Source organism: Stenella coeruleoalba (genome assembly GCF_951394435.1).
Source record: "Stenella coeruleoalba genome assembly, chromosome: X".
Classification (NCBI taxonomy): domain Eukaryota; kingdom Metazoa; phylum Chordata; class Mammalia; order Artiodactyla; family Delphinidae; genus Stenella; species Stenella coeruleoalba.
In genome coordinates this window covers 108,016,808-108,044,343 of record NC_137152.1, presented here as the reverse complement: position 1 = coordinate 108,044,343, position 27,536 = coordinate 108,016,808, and the positions used below count along the sequence as shown (strand labels likewise).

At 43.6% G+C, this 27,536-nt stretch overlaps 1 protein-coding gene across 3 annotated transcripts in view; it reads left to right on the top strand.

Annotated features, from left to right (window-relative positions):
* Window positions 1-27,536, top strand: part of HS6ST2 (heparan sulfate 6-O-sulfotransferase 2) — a gene marked incomplete at its 5' end in the record, with an annotated part of 288,929 nt that overhangs the window by 1,055 nt on the left and 260,338 nt on the right. For all 3 annotated transcript variants that reach the window (XM_079911561.1, XM_079911560.1, XM_079911559.1), the window contains one exon: window positions 248-766. In XM_079911561.1, the coding sequence (XP_079767687.1) occupies window positions 248-766 (519 nt within the window). The remainder of the gene's footprint in view (window positions 1-247; window positions 767-27,536) is intronic.

The following is a 27,536-nucleotide window of genomic DNA, read 5'->3' as shown; positions in this document are numbered from 1 at the left end:
GGAAGGAGTCGGGGGGAGGGGGGTGTGTGCGGCAGAAGCCACAGCGCTGAGCCTGCCGGGAAGGAAGGAAGCGGGGAAGGGCGCCGCCGCCGCCGCCGCCGCCGCCGCCGCCGCGGTGGAGTACTCGGTGCCGAGGGGAGGGGGAAAGGGGCGCTACGGCGGCGCCAGGGGGAGGGAGGCGGTACGGGCGCACGGCGAGCGCGGGCAGAGCTGCGGGATTGACGTAAGGAGCTTGGGTTTCCCCCAGCGTCGGGAACATGGATGAGAAATCCAACAAGCTGCTGCTGGCTTTGGTGATGCTCTTCCTATTTGCCGTGATCGTCCTCCAATACGTGTGCCCCGGCACAGAATGCCAGCTCCTCCGCCTGCAGGCGTTCAGCTCCCCGATGCCGGACCCGTACCGCTCGGAGGATGAGAGCTCCGCGAGGTTCGTGCCCCGTTACAATTTCAGCCGCGGCGACCTCCTGCGCAAGGTAGACTTCGACATCAAGGGTGATGACCTGATCGTGTTCCTGCACATCCAGAAGACTGGAGGCACCACTTTCGGCCGCCACCTGGTGCGCAACATCCAGCTGGAGCAACCGTGCGAATGTCGCGTGGGTCAGAAGAAATGCACTTGCCACCGGCCGGGTAAGCGGGAGACCTGGCTCTTCTCCAGGTTCTCCACGGGTTGGAGCTGCGGACTGCACGCCGACTGGACCGAGCTCACCAGCTGCGTGCCCGCCGTGGTGGACAGCAAGCGCGACGCCAGGCTGAGACCGTCCAGGTGAGTGCGCGCCCGCGGCGGAGCGGGGCCCTGGGGCGCGGGAGCGGACCCGGGCCGCGGCGGACGGAGGGCCGGGAGGCGCGGCTAGCCGCTGCCGGCGACCCAGGGAGCACCTCGGCGCCCCTGCGGTGGCGCCCCGGCGCGCGCGCTCGTGGCGCTGTGGCGGCTGCAGGAAGCTCGTCCGTTCCGACCTGGGACGGCTCCTCTCTCTGCCCGCGGGTTGGCCTGCTTGGCGGCTGGGAGTGCGCGCTGGGGAAGCGGCCAGGAGGCCCGGGACGAGCGCCCCCCGGCCGCCGCCGGGACAGGGTACAGCACGCAGACTCCGCACTGGAGGGCCCGAAAGAACTATGTTCTGAGTGCAGCGTCCCTGAGCTCCTCCAGCCTTTCGCTTCTTTTCTCCGCACCCAGGTTCCCAAGCCTCGTTTCGCTCTCTCTTCTTTCCCGCTCCCGCATTTCCCCTCCCCCCGCCTTTCCCCTCGCTTCCTCTATTTGCCTTTTTCTCTTTTCGCTTTCTCGTGCTTGGGATCTTGGTCAACTCCTGGCCGCTCGCTCTTTCCTTTTCCCTCCGTTTTCCTCTTTCACTTTGTTTCTCGTTCTTTCTTTAACCCTTTTTGTTCTTTCTCTTCTTTCCTGACTTTTGTCGCCTCCCTCCTCCTTTCTCTCCACTGGCTCTGCTCTCCCTGGGCGAATGAATGTCCCTCTGCGGCTGTTTGCGGACACCCAGAGAGAGCTCGTGGTACCCAGCTTCCGCCCCGCACTACTGGCTGCACGCCGGGCATCAGCGGCGCTTTGCGAGTGCGAGGGGCACCCCGCGGGTCGAAGGGCAGGTGGAACGCTGCCCCGGATCCCATGTGGGGCTCAGTCTTGAGAAACCTCTCCTGATTTACAAACTCTGAGCCCCGGAGCAGGGCGCCGCCAGCCAACTTTATGAACCCGGGGCTGAATCGGAAAGAGCTGTTTTATGAAAAGCCACTTGCTTTTGAAGCTAGGGCATTTTCCTCCAGCCAGCTGCAATGCCCAGTTGCTGGAGGTCATGGATGCCATAAAGGGGGGAGGAGTAGGAAGGACTCTTTGGGGTGCAGTTGCCCGCAGTCAGGGCTCCCATTCTGCGACTCTCCCTAAAACAGATGTGGGCTGCGGCAGGCAGTCCGGGGAATGGACAAGGAGAGCCTCGTTGACGTGGCCATGCTGTCTGTCTCCCCAGCGAGGTGACCACAAGGGTCCTGGAGGCTGCTGCTGCTACAGAGGCTGCTTCCCTGGGCAGGCTCCCCACTCCCTCCTCTGCCTCCCCAACCCCTCATGGTGAGGGCTACGGCCATATTTTGTTGATGCCTCTTAGAATGCAAGAGCCGGGCAGTTTCTTCTGTCCAGCCCCAGACGAATGGAGCGCTCCGACTTCCTGGTCACCATTGAGATTTAGAGGAAACCTCACCCCCTACTCACTTTCCCTTCCCTCAGTTTACAGTGTCCTTTTTGAATGCTGGAATTCTGGGAGAATCTGTTGAACTTTCATTTCCCTTCCAGCACTAACCGTTTTTTTTTTTTTCCCCCGACCTAAGAGAACCTTGACCCTAGGAAGGTTGCTGCCTCCATCTGTTGCGAGAATTGTGTAAGCCATTGTCACCACAAGACTCTGGTGTTTAAGACGTTCCTAAACAGTTTGGCAATATTGAAAACAATCCCTCCTGCTGATAGAGCCTGTAGGTTTTGTGAGGGGTGGCGATGTAAAAAGCTCTTGAGGGCAAAAATTGAATTCCACAGCCATGGCTGTGGCACAGGAATAAAAATGAAGTCTTGGCCACTGTGGACTCCCTGGCCCTGTTTGGAATTCCTCAGGGCACATGTGCCTTTTAGAATCCTTTTGGACATGTAGGTCAGGGTGTGACAGGATCTGTAGACACACATTATTATTGTGGTCTTGATTGTGTATCTGGTCTTCTGGCAGATTACTTCAGAAATTTACCATAAGATAACCAGGCCCCCTCAAGGGGAGGGTTCAGCCTCTTGGACGGCCCCCAATGGAAGCAAAATTATTTGAAATGAAATAAGATTTTCTTGATCATCAAAAAGGTGATACCACAGTGCCATCTAGTCTAGTAAAAGAAGAACCACTTTTTTAAAAAAAATATTTATTTTATTTATTTATTTTTGGCTGTGTTGGGTCTTTGTTGCTGTGTGCGGGCTTTCTCTAGTTGCGGCGAGTGGGGGCTACTCTTCGTTGCGGTGCACGGGCTTCTCATTGCGGTGGCTTCTCATCGTGGAGCACGGGCTCTAGGCGCACGGGCTCAGTAGTTGTGGCACGTGGACTCAGTAGTTGTGGCACACGGGCTCAGTAGTTGTGGCTCGCGGGCTTTAGAGCGCAGGCTAAGTAGCTGTGGTGCATGGGCTTAGTTGCTCCGCGGCATGTGGGATCTTCCCGGACCAGGGCTCGAACCTGTGTCCCCTGCATCGGCAGGCGGATTCTTAACCACTGCGCCACCAGGGAAGCCCAGAAGAAAACCCACTTTTTAAAGAGTCAGAATTACTGGATCTTACGGTATTCACCAAAATGAAATAAAATTTGCTAGAGAGGGGCTTCCCTGGTGGCGCAGTGGTTGAGAGTCCGCCTGCCGATGCAGGGGACGCGGGTTCGTGCCCCGGTCCGGGAAGATCCCACATGCCGCGGAGCGGCTGGGCCCGTGAGCCATGGCCACTGAGCCTGCACGTCCGGAGCCTGTGCTCCGCAACGGGAGAGGCCACAGCAGTGAGAGGCCCGCGTACCGAAAAAAAAAAAATTGCTAGAGAAACACATGGTTATCCCAAGGGCATTTCTTTTATTTCCTTAATTCCTACCCACCTCCAGAAATCTTCATCCTGAAGAGTAGTCATAGCCGGAGGGTTCCAGAATTTCCCAGGATGTTGACAAATCCCTGCTTACAGGACCAGTTCTGTGAATTCTGATAATCTGTGTGAGAGAAGGTATGCACAAGTGTGTGACAGTGAGAGAGTGTGTGTTAAAAATTTAGACAGAGGCAGTTGTGCTGGTGGTGATGCGTGAGGCCGAGGAGATGCGAAGGTCAGCCACGAGGAGTTCCTGTGTGGAGCAGGCTTCCATGCCAGCTGCTGGTGGTTCTATGCGCCACTGAGCTGAGCAGAACAGCAGCTCAGTCTGTTTGGCCTGGGAGTTCTGACACCCGGGCCTTCGTTCCAGGCCAGCCATGAACCAGCTGTATGACCTTGGACCAGAGTCTGTCCCAGCCTTGTCTTGTGGAGAGTGCATTCCAGTTTCTGATGAGCTTTTCCATCCCTTGTCTCTGGTGTGTCTCTGTAAACTTGCACTGTGTGTAGGAGTAAGGCAGAGTGGGCAAAAGTCTCCCCATTTGTCCCATGAGACAGAAGCCCAAGGGAGTTGAAGGACTTTCTCAAGGTCATTGGGCTCTTTAGTGACACAGCAGGGACCTTACTCCAGCTGTGGCTGCTTCCACAGCCCTTGCTCTGTTGACTGTGACTCCATGAACAAGGTTTTTAAAATTTTATTTATTTATTTTGTGAAAGCACAGTGAGGTATTTCATGTGAGCCATTACCACAAAATGAACACTCAGTGCATGTTAACTGGTATTGTTATCAACTACATCATCACCGTTTCCAGGCATTTTTACACATGTGTTTGAACAAGTGATTGGACCAGGGTTGCCGCAGCCATTGGGAGAAAAACACATTTCTACCTCCCTGAGGTTTTATGCTCACCAGGAGAAGGTCTCGTGGCTGGGTGGCAAAGGGGCCTCTCATTGCCTAGTCAGAAATCACTGCAAAGCTGAGAAGGATGGGAGGACGCTGGGGACCTGGTGACTAAGCGTCAGGAAGAGGCCTCAGTGGCGACAAGGGCCACCTTTTGACTCACAGCCATCCATCCACATTGGTGGGGGGCACACGAGAGGCCACCGTGGCTGCAAGCCAAGACCTGAATTCTGCTCCCACTGCTACATTCGAGATGCTTCCCTGCCTCAGCGGATGGTGAAGTGCTCGAGTGATATGTAACGGCTGCCATCATGTTGCCTGGAGAGGACAAAGAGAGAGAGTGCTTGGCTGGCAAAAGGCACAAATTGTTTATTAAGAATCATATTTCTTTTCAAAAAACCTAGCAATTGAATTTCATGCATCTATTGTTTAGGGGCCAGAGAAAGGTCCTGCTCAATCTAGAATTACCAAGACTGGTTTTGAAAATGTATCAAAACATGGTTGCTGACCAGCTCTTCAAACTCCCGAATTCTGCAGGCTTTTCTCAGGCCAAATTCCCTCCGTTTATAGCCAGCTCTAGTGCATCACTGGGTCTGTGGGAGGAACTCAGAATTGGGCACCAAGAAACTGAACGAGCCTCATTCTTCTTCCCCAAGCACTGGGCTGACTGGCACACTCGGGTGGTGGCTGGCGGCAGGGGAAGGTCAGGTTCCATGGCTACCCAAGTCAAAGAATCTGATCATCATATTCACGTTGCATCCTAGACGTTTAGTATCTCTACCTTTTGCAGCAGTCTTACGGAAGAGTAATTAATCGTCACCTAGAAACCACTAGGCTATCACTGACAGGAAAGGATTACAAGGCATTTACATGGAGCATAGCCTTTTCTCTTTCTTTCTTTTGTCTTCTTTGTGGTCACTCCTTTTTAATACCTGTGGTAAAGGCTTCCTTTTCTTTCCCTTTCTTGTTTAAAGGTGGCTCTTTTCTTTTCTTTTCTTTTCTTTTTTTTTTTGGCTGTGTGCGGCTTGTGGGATCTTAGTTCCCTGACCAGGGATCGAACCCGGACCCCAGCAGTGAAAGCGCCAAGTCCTAACCGCTGGACCCCCAGGGAATTCCCAAGGTGGCTCCATTTTGATAGAGCCGTGTCTTAGCAAGAAGTCCATAGTGCACAAGCCTGCTCATGGCTCACATGCCCACACTCCACTCCTTCCCTCCTCCAGCGAAGCAGGACAACATGACAGGCTTTGGTACAGGGCGAGGCAGCGAGTGAATGGACTGATCCAGGCAGCGACGCCGTCCTTCTGGTCCCTCAGGCTGTAGGCCACTGGATTCTCATAGGGGTAGCTTCACTTAGCTGGGGATGCTAAGAGGATGCTAAGAGCTGTTATTAGTCCCCTACCACGTATTTCTCAGGAGAAGGCGAGAAATTCACCATGATAACATCTGTAGAACTTCAGCCGTAGTAGTTAGCATCTTTGCCCAGATGGCAAACGTGTTGCTGGCAACCCAACAAAGCTCGAAGTTCTCAAGGTGGTATAAAAAGCTACTCAGAATTAGATATTCTTAATAGTAATTTTAGATTAGTGCTGTTACATGGCAATAAGAATGTTAGAGCTTGTCTTTTCTAGATATCAGTCATCAACTTAAGTAGCATGAAATGACACTAAAGAATAGTCACCTCTTCCCTCTGTCATTCGTTAAACAAAATTCTGCAAAACTGCCCATTATATTCCACGGAAGACGTGTCATCTTTGCTCTCACAGAGCTTACAGTAGAACAGAATAATTTGGTGTTTTAGATATTTAATAAAGAAGATGGATTTTGTTTGAAAATGATTTGAATATCAGTAATGTCTTTAAGATGTCATATCTTTACCAGAACATGTTTTAAAAATAGGGCCTTCCCTGGTGGCGCAGTGGTTAAGAGTCTGCCTGCCGATGCAGGGGACACGGGTTCGTGCCCCGGTCCGGGAAGATCCCACGTGCCGCGGAGCGGCTGGGCCCGTGAGCCATGACCGCTGAGCCTGCGCGTCCGGAGCCTGTGCTCCGCAATGGGAGAGGCCACGACAGTGAGAGGCCCGCGTACCGCAAAAAAAAAAAAAAAAAGAGAAAAGTCCATCTGTTTATATAACAGTTTAGGTCTAATCAGCAAACTTTGTGGAGTAAGTATTATGACCTCTGCCCAGTGCTAGCAGTTGGGGGAGATTAGAGCCTAGACAAATCCAAAAAAGCCAAGGTCACCATCTTTAGCCTCAAGGTCATTAAGATTAGGTAGTAAAATGCAGAACTGTGTCATGTATAGGCAGGGGTGGGGGAGTGGGAAGGAACATGTGACTTGGGGCAGGTCCATCCCCCTCTGTAAAAATGGGAGATTTAAAGGAGATGCTTTCTAAGGCCCTTTCCTCTCTAAAGTATGAGGAGCAGGCCAGAAAAAGGAGACATCTGTTTGGAAAGGCTTCTAGGAATAGGTGTGTTGTATTTAGAAGAAAGGAGGCATTGTGGGTGGGCGTGGCATCCTCATGGCATTGTGAGGTCAAGTCACCTCACCTAGCCAGGGCTGGCCAGACCTGAGAAGTTTCATGCCTGGGGGAGGGTTAGGGAGCCTCATTGTAGAGATCCTGGAATGGCAACAAGGAGGTTGAACCCCAGTGAGTATGAGAAGCTCTTGCATGGCAGGGATGTAAAAAACATAAAAGTAAATGAAGGCTGTAGTCCAGTTAAAGGTACCACCCTGATTTCCAGTCTGGAGTTGAGGTGGTACCATTGACAAAATGGAGAGGTTGAGAAGGCGATCTGCTAGGGGCTGCGAGGATACCAAGAACTGTGACCGGTCTAAGTTGCCTAGGCTTCTAGTGGCCAAGACTTGTAAGGAAGTGAGAATGGGGGCTCTGGACAGGTTAGGACTTCGTTGTATATGTAGGAGTCTCTGAATCCAGTTAGTCTGAATTCACAATTGGCATTATTATTTAAATGATAGCTGCAATTCACATGTGGGACTCTCAGCCAGGTAAAAGGCTGTTTGAAGAGAGGAAAAGATCGACAGTTATGATTACATAAAAATGAGAAGTGTTCATCTGTCCAAAAATAGCCAAAATGAAAAGGCATATGGCAAACTGATGAAAATATGCACAACAAATAAAACAGACAAAAGGCTGACATCGTTCCTGGATAAAGAACTTGTACAAATTGATTAGAAAAACAAAGGATATGACCAGACAATTTGCAACAGGGGAACCACAACTAGTTTACAGACACAGAAAAGCTCTTTAGCCTCACTGGTACTAAAGAAATGCAAATTCAAATAATTATATATAGGAAAACCTTTTTGCCTGTCTAATTAACCTGGATTAAAACAAACAAAAAAAAAAAACTCGGTATACATCACCACCACCACCGAACAAAAAAAGATAGTAGCGGGGCTTCCCTGGTGGTGCAGTGGTTAAGAATCCGCCTGCCAATGCAGGGGACACGGGTTCGAGCCCTGGGCCGGGAAGATCCCACATGCTGCGGAGCAACTAAGCCCATGCACCACAACTACTGAGCCTGCGCTCTAGAGCCCGCGAGCCACAACTACTGAAGCCCATACGCCTAGAGCCCGTGCTCTGCAACAAGAGAAGCCACCGCAATAAGAAGCCCGTGCACCGCAATGAAGAGTAGCCCCTGCTCGCCACAACCAGAGAAAGCCCGTGCGCAGCAACAAAGACCCAATGCAGCCAAAAATAAAATAAAATAAAATAAATTAAAAAAAATAAATGAAGTAGTGGCTGTTATAATAATCATTATTATTAAAAAAAAAATATAGTAGCCAGTGCTGACAAGGGTGTGGTACATACCATGATTCTCATATGTTGTTGGTGGGACTATGTTGGAATAATTCTTCCCGAAATAAAATAGATAATATCAGCAGAGAACATTGAAAATACTTACTTCTTTGACCCATGATTTGTTTGCTGGGATTTTACTGAAAAACAATCCTGTACATGTTTTTCTATGACTCACTCATTTATTTATTTACAGATATTTATTGAATATCTCTTATCACGGTGCTTCCAGGAACCAGGAAGCAGGTAGATGTGGTCCCTGGCTTCATAGAGTGGGAAAGGTAGACGTGAAACAAATAATTCATTACTTAAAATTGTGAGAAGCGCCATGGGGGAAAAGCATAGGGTGATATGAGAATGGTATCTTAGGAGACTACCATTATTTGTTAAGTTATTTGGAACTATTCACGAGTGCAACAAATCGGAAAAATCTGCGTCCACATATAGGAGAATGGTTCAGGAAATCTCAGTACATCCACTTGAGGGATTATTTCAAAACCATTTAAATGTCCTTTTTATAGAACATTGGTAGTGATTTAATGCTAAGGGAAAAAGAGATAGACAGTTATGGGCCCAGTATGACTACAATTATGTGAGAGAGGGGTTGAGGAGGGAGAGAGGCAAATCATCTTTCCATCCCTCTCAAATCTAAGCATAAAAGGCAAAGAATGGAAGAAAAATACCGAGATATCAATAGATCAATTAGTGACTTATTTTCTTTTCCTGTTTCTCTGAAGGATTTGAATTTCCTATATGAGTATGCGTTACTTTCATAGTAAAAGTAAATATTAACAGTTTTAAAAATGATGCTTTATAATGGCTGTGATAAATTACACAGTCTGCTTCTTGGTTTCTAAAACTGTGGCTGGTTATTTCATTAGCCTCTTGATATTCTGGGAGTCCTTAATGAGGAAAGCAGCCTCAGCTAAATAAACTCACAGACTGAAAGGCAGAGGTGATAAGTCAGGCATCAGCTGTTGATTTTTCTGATGATTGGCTGTTATCATATTCCGAGGAATCCATGAAACTCTTACACCAGTACAGTACAGAGATATTTGAGTGGATTTCTATTGCTTGTGCTCTGTTTAAAAATTAAATGAAACTGGAAATTAATAATGGCACACAGTGGGAAATAAAAGGCTTACTCTGCTCAGCCAGAGCCACCCAAGATAGCCTGGATTTTGAATCTTCGTGAGCCTCTTTTCAAATGAACTGACACCAGAGCTAATGGTCTGGCTGGAAGAGCAAAGTCTTGGGGTTGGAGAAGGGCTGTAGTTCTAAACGTCCACAGCCGAGAGCTTAGATCAGTTAGTGCATGTGTTGCCCTCATCCAGGAGAGAAGGGGAGTGTATTCTGCTGGAGCAGCCTCCCCCCAGAGCAGTTTCACTTCATAATAACATTGCCCCTGGTTAACTGTAAATTGACTAGAACACTTCATTCCTCAACTGCTCTGGGTATCTGAGGGGCCACTAAATACAGTAAGGTTCAGAATCTTATTGTTGAGACTCCATTCTAGGTACAAGTTACTTTGACAGCGTAAAGAATGTGCTTCACACTTGGAAAGCTAATACCAACATTCTGCGCCAAATAAGATGAGATATTTATTTATTTTCCCCCCTATATATTTTAAATTTTTATTTATTTATTTATTTGACTGCACCAGGCCTTAGTTGCGGCATGCATGCGGGATCTAGTTCCCTGGTCAGGGATTGAACCTGAGCCCCCTGCATTGGGAGCGCAGAGTCTTAGCCATTGGACCACCGGAGAAGTCCCAAGATGAGATATTTAGTCACCGAGTTTAGAGAAAGTAAGGATATGCATGGGAATGTTCCTTCTTCCATTAAAGTGTAATGAAGAATCCAATTAATGGTATATGTCTTCTAATACAAAGTCATTGTAAGCTTAGAGAAATATTTGTCTAAACTTTAGTAAAATATTTATTGGCAGAAGAGCTTTCCTAGCTTTGCTAGGTATTGGACTTCGCAGATTATTCAGTTGGTCTTATTGCGTCCCATTTGTTATTTCTGCTATTTTGCCTCTAAGAACAGTGTTGAAGACTTTGACACATTTCAGAGCATTACACTAAATAAATCTGTCTTGCACATTCCACTGTGCTTTTTCTGGAATATTATAAATATTCAAATATAGTCACACATGCAAATTCAAAATAAAATTCAATACATGCAAATTCGGCATAAATTCCATATTTATAACTTAGCGATAGTTTTGAACTTGTTATCCTATGATATAAATGTATCAAATATGAGCTCATGGGAATTACCAATAAATATATTTTTCTGATTAAACTGTGGGTTCTTTTTTAGTTACAATTTAAGCTTCAATTCTGGGATATATTATAAGAGAATAATTTGCACTTCATTTACTCTGAATTGTCAAGAATCATGTTCTTTCCCGATGTAAATGTCTGCAAAAAGGACTTCTTATTCACTGTGCTTGCTTTTTGAATTTTACCAGCAGGGATGCCCTGTGAGCCTTAGAGAATTGGTATTTTTCTTGTGAAGAGTATAGTTCTTTTTTTTAATAAATTTATTTATTTATGAATGTATTTTTGGCTGTGTTGGGTCTTCGTTGCTGCGCACGGGCTTTCTTTAGTTGCAGCGAGTGGGGGCTACTCTTCATTGCAGTGCGCGGGCTTCTCATTGCTGTGGCTTCTCTTGCTGCGGAGCATAGGCTCTAGGTGTGTGGGCTTCAGTAGTTGTGGCACGCGGGCTCAGTAGTTGCGTCTCGCGGGCTTTAGAGCACAGGCTAAGTAGCTGTGGTGCACGGGCTTAGTTGCTCTGCAGCATGTGGGATCTTCCCAGACCAAGGCTTGAACCTGTGTCCCCTGCATCGGCAGGCAGATACTTAACCACTGCGCCACCAGGGAAGTCCCAGTGAAGAGTTAGTTCTAATGAATCACTTCCATGCACTTTTCTGAAGGAATACAGAGCAATTGAAACGTGTGCAATGCATTGGTTTACATCAAATGGATTAGGCTTGTGTGTGCTATTCCTTGCATTAATTGACTTTTTCCCATAACTGTATAGTATCAACTCAGATTCATTCATGGAGATCATTGGACTTTTGCTAACTTCCTACAGGAGAGTAAATGCAAGCAAAGAGTGTTTCAAAATTGACTAGAGTGACCAGGTTACAGCCAGGAAACATGGAGGTACTTTTGAAAGGCCCATTGATCTTGGCAACCAACTCCTCAGTTATTACAATGAATAGAAGTTGACTAAACTCACCAGTTGAAAGACATAGATTATCACAACCGATGAAAATACAAAATCTAGCTATATGCTGTGTATGAGAGACAAAGCTAAAACATTAGGACACGGATAGGATTGGAATAGATATACTATGCAAATACTAACCAGAAGAAAGCTGATGTAGCTAAATTAACTAAGGCAAAGCCTTTTTGGGGGATAAAGAGGATCACTGAATAATGATAAAATGTTCAATTCTTCAGGTAACAATTCTAAGCCTGTATGCACTTAATACCATAGTTTTGAAATATATAAAGCAAAAATTGACAGAGCTATAAGGAGAAATTGTAAAATCTACCAACTGATTTCAGAAATTGATAGATGAAATGAACAAAAAATGAGTAAGGGTACAGAGGATTTGAGCAACATGGTTAACAAACTCAATATAGGAGACCAGCATCCATTTAGAAGAATACACATTCTTCCCAAGCACATATGGAACATTTTTGAAAATAGACCATATACTAAGCCATAAAGTTGGTCTGGAAAAACTTCAGTGAGAAAATATAGACCATTCTGACTATGCAGTGCTTAAGAAAGAACAAGGGATCAAGCCATACCTGAGTGCACGAGAAGGATCATTAGTAGTCTGATATATTTGGAAGTATTGTGAATCCTTCACCGACCACATCAAGCTTGTTAATTCACATGCAAGAGTGAAGAACTCCATGTTAGTATCTATATAACGTACATCAACGATTCAGCACCTAGCATATAATATGTGCTAAAAAAAATTATGGCTATGATTATTACTCAAATTTTGCTATCATTACCCATTTGGGGAACCTATGCATCTTCAGAGAACTATAAAGATATTTGCATTTGGCAAATTATGTAGCAGTAATGGAAGAACTTGTCCTTTGTGAAAAAAATCTCTGTCACATGTAAAATACTCAGACAGTTCTCCAAGGTTCGTTTGGGTGAACATTCACAAGGCTCTTTCACACAAACATACAGATATCCAGCAAACTCATAAAAATACACCAAATCGAACTTTAGAAAAATCACATCTAAGGTATATATATGCACACACACACACAGTGTTTGTAACATCTACACTACACATATTATCTGTACGGGGGTTTGCAAACTTCCAATCAAATCTTGTCTCCACCTATTTTTGTAAATAAAGTTTTATTGGAACACAACCAAAGAAAAAGTGAAGAACTCCAAGACTTAGGCAAAGAGAAGTGCTGTAAAGTGATGGTTTGACCCATGTAGCTTGGCCTGACTTTCCATGAAGATGTATTAGTGTTTTGGGATACCTACTGAGCCAGGTGCTATGCCAAGGGCATAGCATATATTTTTCTCATTTAATCCTCGAAATAACTGTCTGAGGTAGATGTGTAAAAAAGCCATTTAAAGAGGAGAAAACAGATAATTGGATGAGATATATAACCTGCCCAAATAGACACAGCCAGTCAGTATTGGAGTTGGCATTTAAAACCAACTGGGCCACATGGCGTGTCTGATATGTTATAATGTCTACTAAATTCTCAGACAAATCTCCAAAAGCCCTTACCATCCATCCTTTGTTAATTTATTGTTTTTATTGACGTATAGTTGATTTACAATGTGTTAGTTTCTGGTGTATAGCAAAGTGATTCAGTTTCATACACACACACACACACACACACACACACACACATATAAATATTCTTTTTCAGATTCTTTTCCGTTACAGTTTATTACAAAATATTGAATCTGGTTCCCCGTGCTATACAGTAGGTCCTTGTTGTTTATCTATTTTATATATAGTAGTGTGTATCTGCTAAGCCTAAACTCTTAATTTATCCCTCCCCCCACCCCTTTCCCTGTTGGTAACCATAAGTTTGTTTTCTGTGTCTGTGAGTCTGTTTCTGTTTCGTAAATAAGCTCATTTGTATCATTTTTTTAGGTTCCACATATAAGGGATATCATATAATTTTTGTCTTTGTCTGACTTATTTCACTTAGTATGGTAATCTCTAGGTCCATCCATGTTGCTGCAAATGGCATTATTTCATTTTTTTGTGGCTAATATTCCATTGTACCACATCTTTGTCCATTCATTTGTTGATGGACATTTAGGTTGCTTCCATGTCTTGGCTATTGTAAATAGTGCTGCTGTGAACATAGGAGTGCATGTGTCTTTTCTTTTCTTAATTTAAAAAAATTTTTAAAATAATTTTATTTATTTATTTTTAGCTGCATCGGGTCTTTTGTTGCTGTTCATGGGCTTTCTCTAGTTGCGGCGAGCGGGGGCCACTCTTCGCTGTGGCGCACAGGCTTCTTGTTGCAGTGGCCTCTCTTGTTGCAGAGCATGGGCTCCAGGCACATGGGCTTCAGTAGTTGTGGTGCACGGGCTCAGTAATTGTGGCTCGCGGGCTCTAGAGCACAGGCTCAGCAGTTGTGACGCAGGGGCCCAGTTGCTCTATGGCATGTGGGATCCTCCTGGACCAGGGCTCGAACCCATGTCCCCTGCACTGGCAGGCGGACTCCCAACCACTGCACCACCAGGGAAGCCTGCATGTGTCTTTTCAAATTAGGCTTTTCTCTGGATATATGCCCAGGAGTGGGATTGCTGAATCATATGGTAACTCTATTTTTAGGTTGTTAAAGAGCCTCCATACTGGTCTCCATAGTAAAAGCCTTTACCCTCTCTTTTGGCTATGTGTCTGTACAAACTAAGTGGAATGGAGACCTGCAGTGACTATCTGGAAATATCAGGATCCAACATGTTAACTGATTTTTTTAAAGCACGTTTTAAAATGTTTAATAAAAATTACTCTCTAGGGACTTCCCTGGTGGTCCAGTGGTTAAGACTCCATGCTTCCAATGCAGGGGCCATGGGTTCGATCCCTGGTCAGGGAACTAAGATCCCATATGCTGTGTGGCATGGCCAAAAAATTAAAAAAAAAATCACTCTCTAAAGGTAAATTCTGCAGCTCTTCTTTTCCCCTCTTAAACAAGGATTTAGATATCCAAGATACTGTAAATGCTTTCAACAATGATTTACACAGAAGAATTATGTTTTAGGGGGAAGAAAAGAAAGGAGTTACGTTAGAGGAAAGATTTGGGGGTTTTTTTCCAGATAAGGAAAATGAAGACCTCAACTGTATTTTAATTTATGCCCCATGTGGGCCTAAAATGTGGTGCACCCACTTCACAAGATTTGTAAGAGGCCGAAGCATCTTACTCCTTCTGGAATGTTGGCAGTTGCCTTATTAGCAATGTCAGTTGCACTGCTATGACCTGGCCTGTTTCTATAAATGACCATTGCTTTTTTTGCTCCCTTTGGTCTGTGTAGACACAGCCTTTGGAGGGCATTGTGAATGAGTTCAGCCAGGGCATCTCACATAATCTCGCGTTATGAGGAGCCAGTGAAATAAAGCTTTCTCTCAAATTCAAGTGAGGCGTCCCAGAGAAAATGAATCTTGAAGCCTGCTCTTATGCCAGGGGCTTATCATGAAGATAATAGAAGTGCCTTATTACTGAAATAACCAAGTGAGAGTAGCAAATTCCCATAGGAGTGACTATTCTCTCTCCTTTGGAAGAGGCAGCTTTAGAAAAGAGCCATTTAAATCTAAAAAAGATGTATATACATATATGGATATATGTATATGCATAACTGATTCAATTTGCTGTATAGCAGAAATTAACACATTGTAAATCAACTATACGCCAATGAAAAATTTTTTAAAATTACAAAATAAAAATTAAAAAAGAAAAGAGCCATTTGAGAGAATGTGGAAATTAGCATGGGCCTACCAGGCTGGCAGACGTAGTGCGGGCAGCAAAGAAATTAGGTTGAAGGCATGGAAGGATGGTAAAAAGATGCCCAATACAACCAGAGGAGTTTGACCTGGGGATGATGGTCACCTCAGCAGATGCCTCACGGCTGAGACTTTGCTACGTAGAAGATTAACTTCCACAACATCTTGAAGGTTGAAAAACCGTTTGAGCCTATTTGCCATATACACTAGAGGCAAACATATTTATTATTTTTGTGATTGGTTCTGCTGAAAGTGTTTCAGTACATTCTATGACTGTAATAGGCCAACTAAAACTTATTAAAGCAGTGTCTTTTTAAAAAAATAAATTTATTTATTTAATTTATTTATTTTGGGCTGTGTTGGGTCTTCGCTGCTGTGCGCAGGCTTTCTCTAGTTGCAGCGAGAGGGGGCTACTCTTTGTTGTGGTGCGTGGGCTTCTCATTGTGGTGGCTTCTCTTGTTGCGGAGCACGGGCTCTAGGCGTGTGGGCTTCAGTATTTGTGGCTCGCGGGCTCTAGAGCACAGGCTCAGTAGTTGTGGCGCACGGGCTTAGTTGCTCCACGGCATGTGGGGTCTTCCCGGACCAGGGCTCGAACCTGTGTCGCCTGCATTGGCAGGTGGATTCTTAATCACTGCACCACCAGGGAAGCCCTAAAGCAGTGTTGAAATGAGGCATATAGGTGTGAATGATGCGTAGTAGGTTATTTATGAAAAATTACTTCAATAAAAATTTTAATGGACATGCAGAAATGATTTTATGCATAAACACACTATGAGATTAATGAAAGATAATTAGACTAATAGGAGAATATGGAGCCGAAGAACAGTATTTAAAAAACATTTTGCATTGCTGGACAAAAAGGTCTGTGTGTATGTCTCCTTTTACATAAGGATCCAGGCTTAGTGTCTCTACTCTCAATTTGTTCTTTGAGACTTGGAAGCAAAGCAAAAGAAAAAAAAAGTATCATTTTAGCATTAGTATAGCATTTTACAATCTTCTGGCAGCTTTTGTATTTATCGCCATATGGGTGTACGTTAAATCTGCATCTCCCTCTCATTTATATGTTTATGAAGTTATAAAGATATACACATGTGCACACAAAATAATTAAGCAAGTGATATGTGTTTGACAATGTTTGGTGACTTAATGCCAATTAGAGAGGTTTAAAAAAAAAACCTTGCTTTTCTAATCCAGTTGTTTGCATGCTTTTTGGTTTATGCACTTAAGGACAAAATCCATTTAAAGCGCTGCAATTAGCATACATGCCGCTTGGAGTGGGACTTCTATTTATTCCAGATGGCCTTGAAAAATTATTATTGAGGAGCTTAGAGACCTGGAAGTCACAAGATCCATTAGGATGAGACTAAAATCACACTTTTTCGTTTCCAACAGTTTCTCCTGTTCAGGAGGGGGTATACTTTTGACTTGGGGGGAGCTGAAGGTATGTGGCTTGCCTAGGCTGTTGAATGCAGCCAGATTAGCTCAGCTCATCCCTCAATGAGGGAGTCCTGTGTTTGCAGGCACCTTGCCTAACCCTGTTGTAGGAAAGTGGCTCATCGTTTTTAGAGTTCAGAAGAATGCTCAGTTAAAGGCTGCATACAGGATTTGTATGCATGGAAGTTAGCAGTTACACTGATGACCTCTGCTCTTTGAAAAAATACGGTTGGATTGGAATGAGCAAGATTGTGATGCTCCCCATTGAACGTCATGTTTGTTTTGCTTTTGAACCATAGTGATGAAACCATTATTCATAGTAGGAAGGTTCTGGTTCCAGGATCAAGGGACTGGGTGTGGGGTCTCAGATTGTGACCTTTGGCTGGGAACATCTCTAGAGAATGTCACAGAGGTCAGATTTCCATTCCTACAGCAAAGAAGGGACCACAAACATCCAGCTCTTGTGGTTTGCTGAGGTCTGAGTCCAGGATGCAACTCTTTCTGGTTAATAGAGAGGAGCTCTTGTCTGCAAGGAGCCCGCTAAGATGGAGATATCCAAGTGCCAGAAAGCCTGAGGTCTGCACAGCTGTATCACCTGGCTTTTGGTTACACACCTTGGTGGTCTCTGAATTTAGCTTAGTACAAGAAACCTGAAGGAAAAAAACAGCTGTTCTCCCAGAACTTCAAGCAGGTAGAAATAGTGAAGAAATAGGAGTTTCGATTGAAATGTCAGAAGCTAAAGTTGGGTCTGAGAAAGAGAAATACCACTGGGAAAAAAGGTAAACTCCTGCCATAATTAAATGACAGATTGCTTCTTAGTGACTCTGACCTTGCCCTCCCAGGTAGAGCTTTGGGGACAGCGTATCCACATCTGCTTCAGGGCCCTAGAGGGAGGCAGTGGTCTCCTGCAAACTGTCAGCTTTAATAGTGAGCACCTTAGGTCTCTGGGCCACTACTGGCTTTCAGTTTGGAATTCTGGGGCACCATGGTCCTGCTGGATTAGGAGTGAGAGCTAGTTTGGGGTTCCTCCTATGATTCGCATAATTCAGAGATTCACCCAAGCTGTTGCTTATAGCAATAGTTCATTCTTTTTTATTGCTACAGAGTAATCCATGGTAAGTATGTACCACAGTTTGTTTAACCATTCAGCTGTTGAGGGACATCTGGACTGATTCTAGTTTTTGGCTGTTAAGAATAAAGCTGCTATGAACATTCCTGTATAGGCTTTTGTGGGACGCTAAGTGTTCATTTCTCGAGGATAAATGCTCAAGAATGCGGTTGCTGGGACGTTTGGTGATCACATGTTTAGTTTTATAAGGAACTGCCAAGCTGTTTTCCAGAGTGACAGTGTATCATTTCGCATTCCCACCAGCAATGTATGAGTGATCCCATTTCTCCTCATCCTTTCCAGCATTTGGTGTTGTCATTGTTTTTTTATTGTAGCCATTCTGATAGAGGTGTAGTAATATCTCATCGTGGTTTTAATTTCCCTTTCCCTGATGGCTAATGATGTTCAACATCCTTTCACATGCTTATTAGCCATCTGTAGGTCCTCTGTGGTAGTAGGTCATTTGCCCATTTTCTGATGGGATTTTTTGTTTTGTTTTTTTTTTGAACTGTTGAGTTTGAGTGTTACTTACATATTCTGTATTTCCTCCTGGCTCATTGCTTGCCTTTTCAACATTTTCCCATGGTATTTGACAGAGCAAAATTTCTAATGTTTTTTTAAATTTAAATTTATTTATTTATTATTTTTGGCTGTGTCGGGTCTCCGTTGCTGTGCGCCAGCTTTCTCTAGTTGCAGCGAGCAGATGCTACTCTGTTGTGCGCGGGCTTCTCATTGCGGTGGCTTCTCTTGTTGTGGAGCATGGGCTCTAGGCGCACGAGCTTCACTAGTTGTGGCTCGTGGGCTCTAGAGTGCAGGCTTGGTAGTTGTGGTACACAGGCTTAGCTGCTCTGCATCACGTGGGATCTTCCCGGACCAGGGCTCGAATCCATGTCCCCTGCATTGGCAGGCGGATTTTTAACCACTGCACCACCAGGGAAGACCAAAATTTCTAATTTTGAAGAGCTCCACCATTCTTTCAGTTTTTTTAACTTTATTTATTTATTTATTTTTGGCTGCGTTAGGTCTTCGTTGCTGTGTGCAGGCTTTCCCTAGTTGTGGCGAGTGGGGGCTACTCTTCATTGTGGTGCGCGGGCTTCTCATTGTGGTGGTTTCTCTTGTTGCGGAGCATGGGCTCTAGGCATGCGGGCTTCAGTAGTTGTGGCTCGTGGGCTCTAGGGCGCAGACTCAGTAGTTGTGGCGCACAGGCTTAGTTGCTCCGTGGCATGTGGGATCTTCCTGGACCAGGACTCGAACCCATGTCCCCTGCATTAGCAGGCGGATGCTTAACCACTGCGCCACCAGGGAAGTCCCAGTCTATCAGTTTTTCCTCTCATGGATCATGATTTAGTGTCAAGAATTAATTGGCTAACATGAAAAGATGCTCCACATTGCTAATTATTAGAGAAATGCAAATCAGAGCTACAATGAGGTATCACATCACACTGGTCAGAATGGCCATCATCAAATAGTCTACAACTAATAAATGCTGGAGAGGGTGTGGAGAAAAGGGAACCCTCCTACACTGTTGGTGGGAATGTAAACTGGTGCAGCCACTATGGAGAACATTATGGAGGTTCCTTAAAAAACCAAAAATAGAGCTACCATATGATCCAGCAGTCCCACTCTGGGGCATATATCTGGAGAAAACTCTTAATTCGAAAAGATACATGCAACTCCTATGTTCACAGCAGCATTATTTACAGTTGCCAAGACATGGAAGCATCTAAATTTCCATCTACAGATGAATGGATAAAGAAGATGTGATATATATATATATATATATATATACACACCTATACATACATATACACACACAATGGAATATTACTCGGCCATCAAAAAGAATGAAAAAGTGCCATTTGCAGCAACATGGATGGACCTAGAGATTATCATACTAAGTGAAGTAAGCCAAAAAGAGAAAGATAAATATCATATGATATAATTTATATGTAGAATCTAAAATATGATAAAAATGAAATTATTTACAAAACAGAAACAAACTCACAGATGTAGAAAACAAACTTATGTTTACCAAAGGGGAAAGGGTGCAGGGGAGGGATAAATTGGGAGTTTGGGATTAGCAGATACAAACTACTATATGCAAAACAGATAAATAACAGGGTCCTACTGTATAGCACAGGGAACTATATTCAATATCCTATAATAAACCATAATGGAAAAGAATATGAAAAAGAATATATATATATATGTAACTGAATCACTTTGCTGTATACCAGAAATTAGCACAATAGTATAAATCAACTATACTTCAATTTAACAAAAGAATTGGGACTTCCCTCGTGGGGCAGTGCTGAAGAATCTGCCTGCAAATGCAGGGGACACGGGTTCAAGCACTGGTCCGGGAAGATCCCACAAGCTCCAGAGCAACTAAGCCCATGCACCACAACTACTGAGCCTGTGCTCTAGAGACTGTGAGCCACAAGTACTGAGCCCATGTGCCACAGCTACTGAAGCCCACGTGCCTAGATCCCGTGCCCTGCAACAAGAGAAGCCACCGCAAGGAGAAGCCCACGCACCGCAATGAAGACTAACCCCTGCTTGCCACAACCAGAGAAAGCCCGTGCGCAGCAATGAAGACCCAATGCAGCCATAAATTAATTAATTAATTAATTAATTAATTAATTAAAAGAATTAATTGCCTAGCCCTAGATCTTGGAAATTTTCTTCTATGTTTTATCTAAAAGTTTTACAGTTTTAACTTTTATTATGTCTATGGTACTTTTTATGTTATTTTCTTATTTAGACACACTCCACACTATAATATTCACCCTTTTAAAGTGTACAGTACAGTGGCTTTTAATATATTCACAAAGTTGTGCAATCATCGCCACTGTCAAATTCCAAAAAAGTTTTCATGACTCTAAAAAGAAATCCAAAACCATTACCAGTCACTGCCCATTCACACCCAGCTATCTTATGGGTGTGAAGTGGTACCTTACTGTGGTTTTCCTTTGCATTTTCCTGAGGAGTAATGGTGTTGAGCATCTTTTCATGTGCTTATTGCCCATTTGAATGTCTTCTTTGATTCAGATCCTTGCCATTTTTAATTGTTATTTTTTCTTTTTAGTATTAAGTGTTCTGTGTACATTCTAGATACAAGTCCTTTATTGTATTTATACTTTGCAAATACTTTTCTCCCATTCAGTGGGTTGCTTCTTCACTTTCTTCATGATGTTCATTGAAGCACAAAAATTTTAAATTTTCATGAAATCCAATTTAACTGTCTTTTCTTTTGTCTCTCATAAATGCTTTGCCTAACCTAAGATCACAAAGATTTACTCCTGTATCTTCCTCTAAGAGTTTCATAGTTTTATCTCTTACATTAAAGTTCATGATCTATTTTGAGTTATTTTTTGTGCGTATTGTAAGAAGGGGGTCCAACACCATTCTTTTCTATGTAGATATCAGTTGTCCCAGAATCATTTGTTGAAAATACTTTTCCCTTTATTAAATTGGTACCTTTGTTGAAAATCAGTTGACCATAAATATATGCACTTATTTTTGGATTCTTTTTTTTTTGCGGTACGCGGGCCTCTCACTGTTGTGGCCTCTCCCATTGCGGAGCACAGGCTCCGGACGCACAGGCTCAGCGGCCATGGCTCATGGGCCCAGCCGCTCCGCGGCATGTGGGATCTTCCCGGACCGGGGCATGAACCCATGTCCCCTGCGTCGGCAGGCGGACTCTCAACCACTGCGCCACCAGGGAAGCCCTATTTTTGGATTCTTAATTCTATTTTATTAATCTATATGTCTGTCTTTATGAAACACCACATAGTCTTTGACTACTATTGCTTTGTAGTTAGTTTTAAAATCAGGAAGTGTGACTCTTCCAGTGTTTTTTCTTCTTTCTCTAGAATGTTTTGGCTATTCTGGGTACCGTGACTTTCAGTGTGAATTTTAAAATCAGCTTATCAATATCTGCAAAGAAACCAACTAGGATTTTGTTAGGGATTGTGTTGAATCTGTAGATCAGTTTGGGGTAATATTACCATCTGAACAATATTCAGCCTTTCATCATTAAACATGATGTTATGTCTGGGATTTTTCCTAGATGCCTTTTATCAGATTGAGGAAGTTCTTCTTCATTCCTAGCTTGGTAAGGGTTTATTATTATTATTTTTTATCAATGAATGGGTGTAAGATTTAGTCAAATGATTTTTCTCTATTGAGATAATCATAGTATTTTTCCCCCTTTATTCTTTTGATATGGTGTTTTATATTAACTAACTCTTTGATATTAAGCCAACCTTGCATTCTGGGGATAAATCCCACTTTGTCATGGTGAAGTGTCCTTTTTATATGTTGCTGGATTGGGTTTTCTAGTGTTTTCTTGAGGATTTATGTATCTGTATTCATTAGGGATATTGGTCTGTAGTTTTCTTTTCTTGTGATGTGTTTTTCTGGTTTTAGTATTCAGGTAATACTGACCTCATAGCATGCGTTGAGAAGTGTTCTTGCCTCTTCTGTTCTTTGGAATAGTATGTGAAACTTGGTATTAATATTTTGGTAGAATTCACTAGAGAAAAACTTTGGGCCTGGGATTTTCTTTGTGGTAAGTTTTAAAATTATTTATTCAATGAATTTAATTTTTTAATAGTTTGATTCAGATATTCTTTTTCTTTTTGAGTTAATTTCAATAGTTTGTGTCTTTCTAGGAATTTGTCCATTTTGTCTAAATTATCTGGTTTGTTGGAATACAGTTATTCATAGTATTCCCTGGTAATCTATTTTAGTTTTAAAGGATGGTATTAGTGGGCTTCCCTGGTGGTGCAGTGGTTAAGAATCCGCCTGCCAATGCAGGGGACACGGGTTTGAGCCCTCGTCCGAGAAGATCCCACCTGCTGCGGAGCAACTAAGCCCATGTGCCACAACTGCTGAGCCTGCACTCTAGAGCCCCTGAGCCACAACTACTGAGCCCGTGTGCCACAGCTACTGAAGCCTGTGTACCTAGGGCTCGTGCTCTGCAACAAGAGAAGTTACCGCCATGAGAAGCCCATGCACCACAATGAAGAGTAGCCCCCACTCACTGCAACTAGAGAAAGCCTGCACACAGCAACGAAGGCCCAACGCAGCCAAAGAAATAATAAAAAAATAAGTAAATAAATTAAAAAAAAAGGATGGTATCAGTGTCCCCTCTTTCTGTTTTGATTTTAGTAATTGAGTCTTTTCTCTTATTTTCTTGATCAGTCTGGGTTAATATTTGTCAATTTTGGTTGATCTTTATAGAGAACCAACTTTTGGTTTCATTGATTTTCTTTCTTCTTAACTCTCAATTCCCACTGTAGTCTATAATATTTCTTTTCTTCGCTTGCTTGAGGTTTTATGTGTTCTTTATTTTCAAGTGTTTTGTAGTAGAAAGTTAGGTTATTGAATTAAGATCTTTCTTTTTTAAAAAAAAATATAAGCGTTTACTTTGTAAACACTGTAAAAAATACAGCATTTACTTTGTCTATAATTTCCTCTAAGCACTGCTTTAGCTGCATCCTATAAGTTTTGGTATGTTTTTATTTATTTATTTATTTATGGCTGCATTAAGTCTTTGTTGCTGCACGGGCTTTCTCTAGTTGTAGCGAGCAGGTTCACTGCGGTGGGCGGGCTTCTCATTGCAGTGGCTTCTCTTGTTGCGGAGCACGGTCTCTAGGCACGTGGGCTTCAGTAGTTGTGGCTCTCGGGCTCTTGAGCGCAGGCTCAGTAGTTGTGGTGCACAAGGGCTTAGTTGCTCCACGGCATGTGGGATCTTCCCGGACCGGGGCACGAACCTGTGTCCCCTGCATTGGCAGGCGGATTCTTAACCACTGCGCCACCAGGGAAGTCCCTGGTATGTTTTGTTTCGTTTAAATTTATCTCAAAGATTTGCTAATTTCCCTTGTTCTTTCTTCTCTTAACCATTGATTATTCAAGAGTTTATTGTTTGATTTCCACATATTTGTGAATTTCTGAATTTCCTTCTTTACATTATTTATAATTTTATTCCATTGTAGTCAGCGAACATATGTTGTATGATTCATTCCTTTTAAATATATTGAGGAGTATTCCATATCCTAACATATGGTCTGTCCTGGAGAATGTTCTGTGTGCATTTGAGAAGACTGTATTCTGCTGTTGGTGGTGAAGTGTTCTATAGATATCTGCTAAATCTTGTTGGTTTATTGTACTGTTTAAGTCTTCTATTTCCTTGTTGATCCTTTTCTGGTTGTTCTATCCATTACTGAAATTGGGATACTGACGTCTCCAACTATTATTATTGAATTTTCTATTGCTCCCTTAAATTCTGGCAGTTTCTGCTTCATGTGTTTTGGGGCTCTGTTGTTAGCTGCATGTATATTTGTGATTGTTATATTTTCGTAATGCATTATTCCTTTCGTCACTATAAAAGTTCCCTTTTTATCTCTAGTAACGTTTATTAAAGTCTGTTTTCTCTGATGTTGGCATAGGCATTCCATATTTCTTATGGGTTTTGTTTCCATGATATATCTTTTCTCCTCCCTTTTTACTTAGATTCTTTCTTTTTTTTTTTTACATCTTTATTGGAGTATAATTGCTCCACAATGGTGTGTTAGTTTCTGCTCCATAACAAAGCGAATCAGCCATACATATACACATGTTCCCATATCTCTTCCCTCTTGCGTGTAATATGTGTTTCTTGTGGATAACTATAGTTGGATCTTGTTTTTTAAAAAATCCATCTGACAGTCTATGCGTTTTGGTTGGAATGTTTCACCCATTCATATTATTGATAGCTTGACTCAAGTCTGTAACATGATTTATTTTTTTAAAATTTATTTATTTTATTTTTGGCTGCATTGGGTCTTTGCTGCTGCACATGGGCTTTCTCCAGTTGTGGCGAGCGGGGGCTACTGTTCGTTGTGGTGCTCTGGCTTGTCACTGCGGTGGCTTCTCTTGTTGCAGAACACAGACTCTAGGCACGTGGGCTTCAGTAGCTGTGGCATGTGGGCTCTGTAGTTGTGGCGCATGGGCTTAGTTGCTCTGCAGCAGGTGGAATCTTCCCAGACCAGGGCTCGAACCCATGTCCCCTGCATTGGCAGGTGGATTCTTAACCACTGCACCACCAGGGAAGCCCAACATGACCTATTTTGACTAACTTGGAATCTTTCCCATTAAATAATGCATTCAGTATGTACTGAGTACCTACTATGTGCCAGACACTGTGTCAGGTCTTGGGATTACAGAGCTGGCAGTGCCATAGGCATCGACTTTGGAAAGTTCTCAGACTACTGTGGGGAGGTAAATAAACAAATAGGGTGATCAGTGCTATAATAAAGGGGAGCACAGGTTGCTGTGATGATGGAGAGAAGGGCGTCTCAAAGGAGGAAAGACTCTGCTGAGGGAGGTGACACCTGAGCTGAGTCCCCAGTGATCCATCACCAGACAAGTAACAGGGTAGAATCTCAGGAAGCAGCATGAGTAAAGGCATACCTACAAGAAGAAGTAGGGCTTGTACTTAGGGGCTGGGATGAGATCTGTGATCTCAGAATTAGACAGAAGCCAGGGCACACAGAGCCATGCAGGGTACAAGGCATATTTGGACTTTATCCTGAGAGCAGAGAGAAACCATTGGGACATTTTAAGCAGGGGAGTAATGTGCTTTGGTTCGTGTTTTAACTAAATCGCTTTGGCTGCTGTGTGGAGAAGGGACTGGAGAGGGGTAAGAACACACAACAGGGAGCCCAGTTGGAAGGCTGTGGAGTAGTGCTGGGAAGAGGGATTGGTAGCTTGGCTTGGGAGAGTGGCTGTGGGCCTGCAGAAAGGTGAATGGATTCAGGAGGTATTTAGGAGGAAGACTGGAAAGAATGTGGTGACTGAAGGGTATGGATAGTGGGGATGAGAGTTGGGGGCAAGGAATTTCCTCTAAGGTTTCTGGCTTGGGAAGACTGGAGGAGGAGCTGTGATGGGCAGGGGGATGGGGGATGAGACTAGTTATGTTTTGTTTTGTTTTAAATTATTTTTATTTATTTATTTTTGGCTGCATTGGGTCTTCATTGCTGCATGCGGCTTTTCTCTAGTTGCGGTGAGCGGGGGCTAATCTTGGTTGTGGTGTGCAGGCTTCTCACTGCGGTGGCTTCTCTTGTTGCAGAGCACAGGCTCTAGGTGTGCGGGCTTCAGTAGTTGTGGCTCACGGGCTCAGTAGTTGTGGCTCGTGGGCTCCAGAGCTCAGGCTCAGTAGTTGTGGCACATGGGCTTAGTTTCTCTGCAGCATGTGGGATCTTCCTGGACCAGGGCTTGAACCTGTGTCCCCTGCATTGGCAGGCGGATTCTTAACCATTGTGCCACCAGGGAAGCCCCGAGGCCAGTTTTTTACACAGGGAATTTGAGGAGACTATGGAGTCACCATGTTGGGACGCCCAGAGGCAGTAGATCTGTGCGTTGAGAGATCAGGGCTGCAGATACAGGCTCGGAGTCACGAGGTGCTTACCTCATTGTTAAATTTAAAGTAATTTCTAAATATGTAAGAAATAAATATTATTTGCAATATATAGATAGATTGTCCTCACTAGTTGGTGAGGGTAAAATCAGGGAAACTGGACCTAAATAATAGTAGAAAGAATGAGAAGAGACTGTTTGGAATGGATTGACAAGAGGAAGCCATGCAGAATGGTGTGAAGGCCTTACTGGCGTCAGCCCAACATCAGGGCTCTAAGTGAGGGAGAGCCAGAGCACCTCTCAGCTTTGGTGTTTGGATGCCCATTGTTTCCCATTGCATGTGCCAAGCCCAAGAGCCCTGGTGAACAAACGTGCATTCGTGCCATGAAGTGTGTACACTGAAGGATAAATACCTATATTTATTTTTTCTTCCCTTTCTCTACTACTATCCAAAAGCTTAGATTTCTCTAGATCACAGTAGTTCAAGGAGAAGTAAGAGTTTTAGGGTAAGATAAGTAACATTATGGGCATTATCTATAAGTGATCAAATTACTAATGGAGATATTTATTCTCAGGAATCTAGAATCAGCTATTCCATCTTTTGGAAAAAGGGGTTTTATTGAGGTATAATTGATGTACAAGAAACTGCATATATTTAATGTATACAATTTGATGAGTTTGGACATAGGCTTATGGTTCTTGTTTCAATGACGACATCATCACCACAATCAAGGTAATAGGCAAATTCATCAACTCCGAAAGTTTCCTTGTGTCCTCCTTTTTAGATGTGTGGTGTGGTAAGGACTATTCACGTGAGTTCAGCTCTGTCATCTTCATCCTAGGATTTGGAGTCATAAAGACCTGGGTTAAGTGATGGCTCTTTCACTTACCACTTGTGAGACTTTGGGCAAATCACTTCACCTCGTTCTGATCCTCGATTCCCTCATTTGTAAAATTTGTAAAAACTTCACGGGATTGTTCTGAGGCACAGATGCTATAAGGTAAGTGAAAGGGCTTTATAAAGTATAAATTGCTGTTTAAGTATTATTTAATCATTTAGCTTCTGATTTCATTGTAAAATGTCAAAGTGTTATTAGAAAAACTGTGAGAGAGACTTCCCTGGTGGCACAGTGGTTAGGAATCCACCTGTCAGGGCAGGGGACGTGGGTTTGAGCCCTCGTTCAGGAAGATCCCAGATGCTGTGGAGCAACTAAGCCCATGCACCACAACTACTGAGCCTGAGCTCTAGAGCCCATGAGCCACA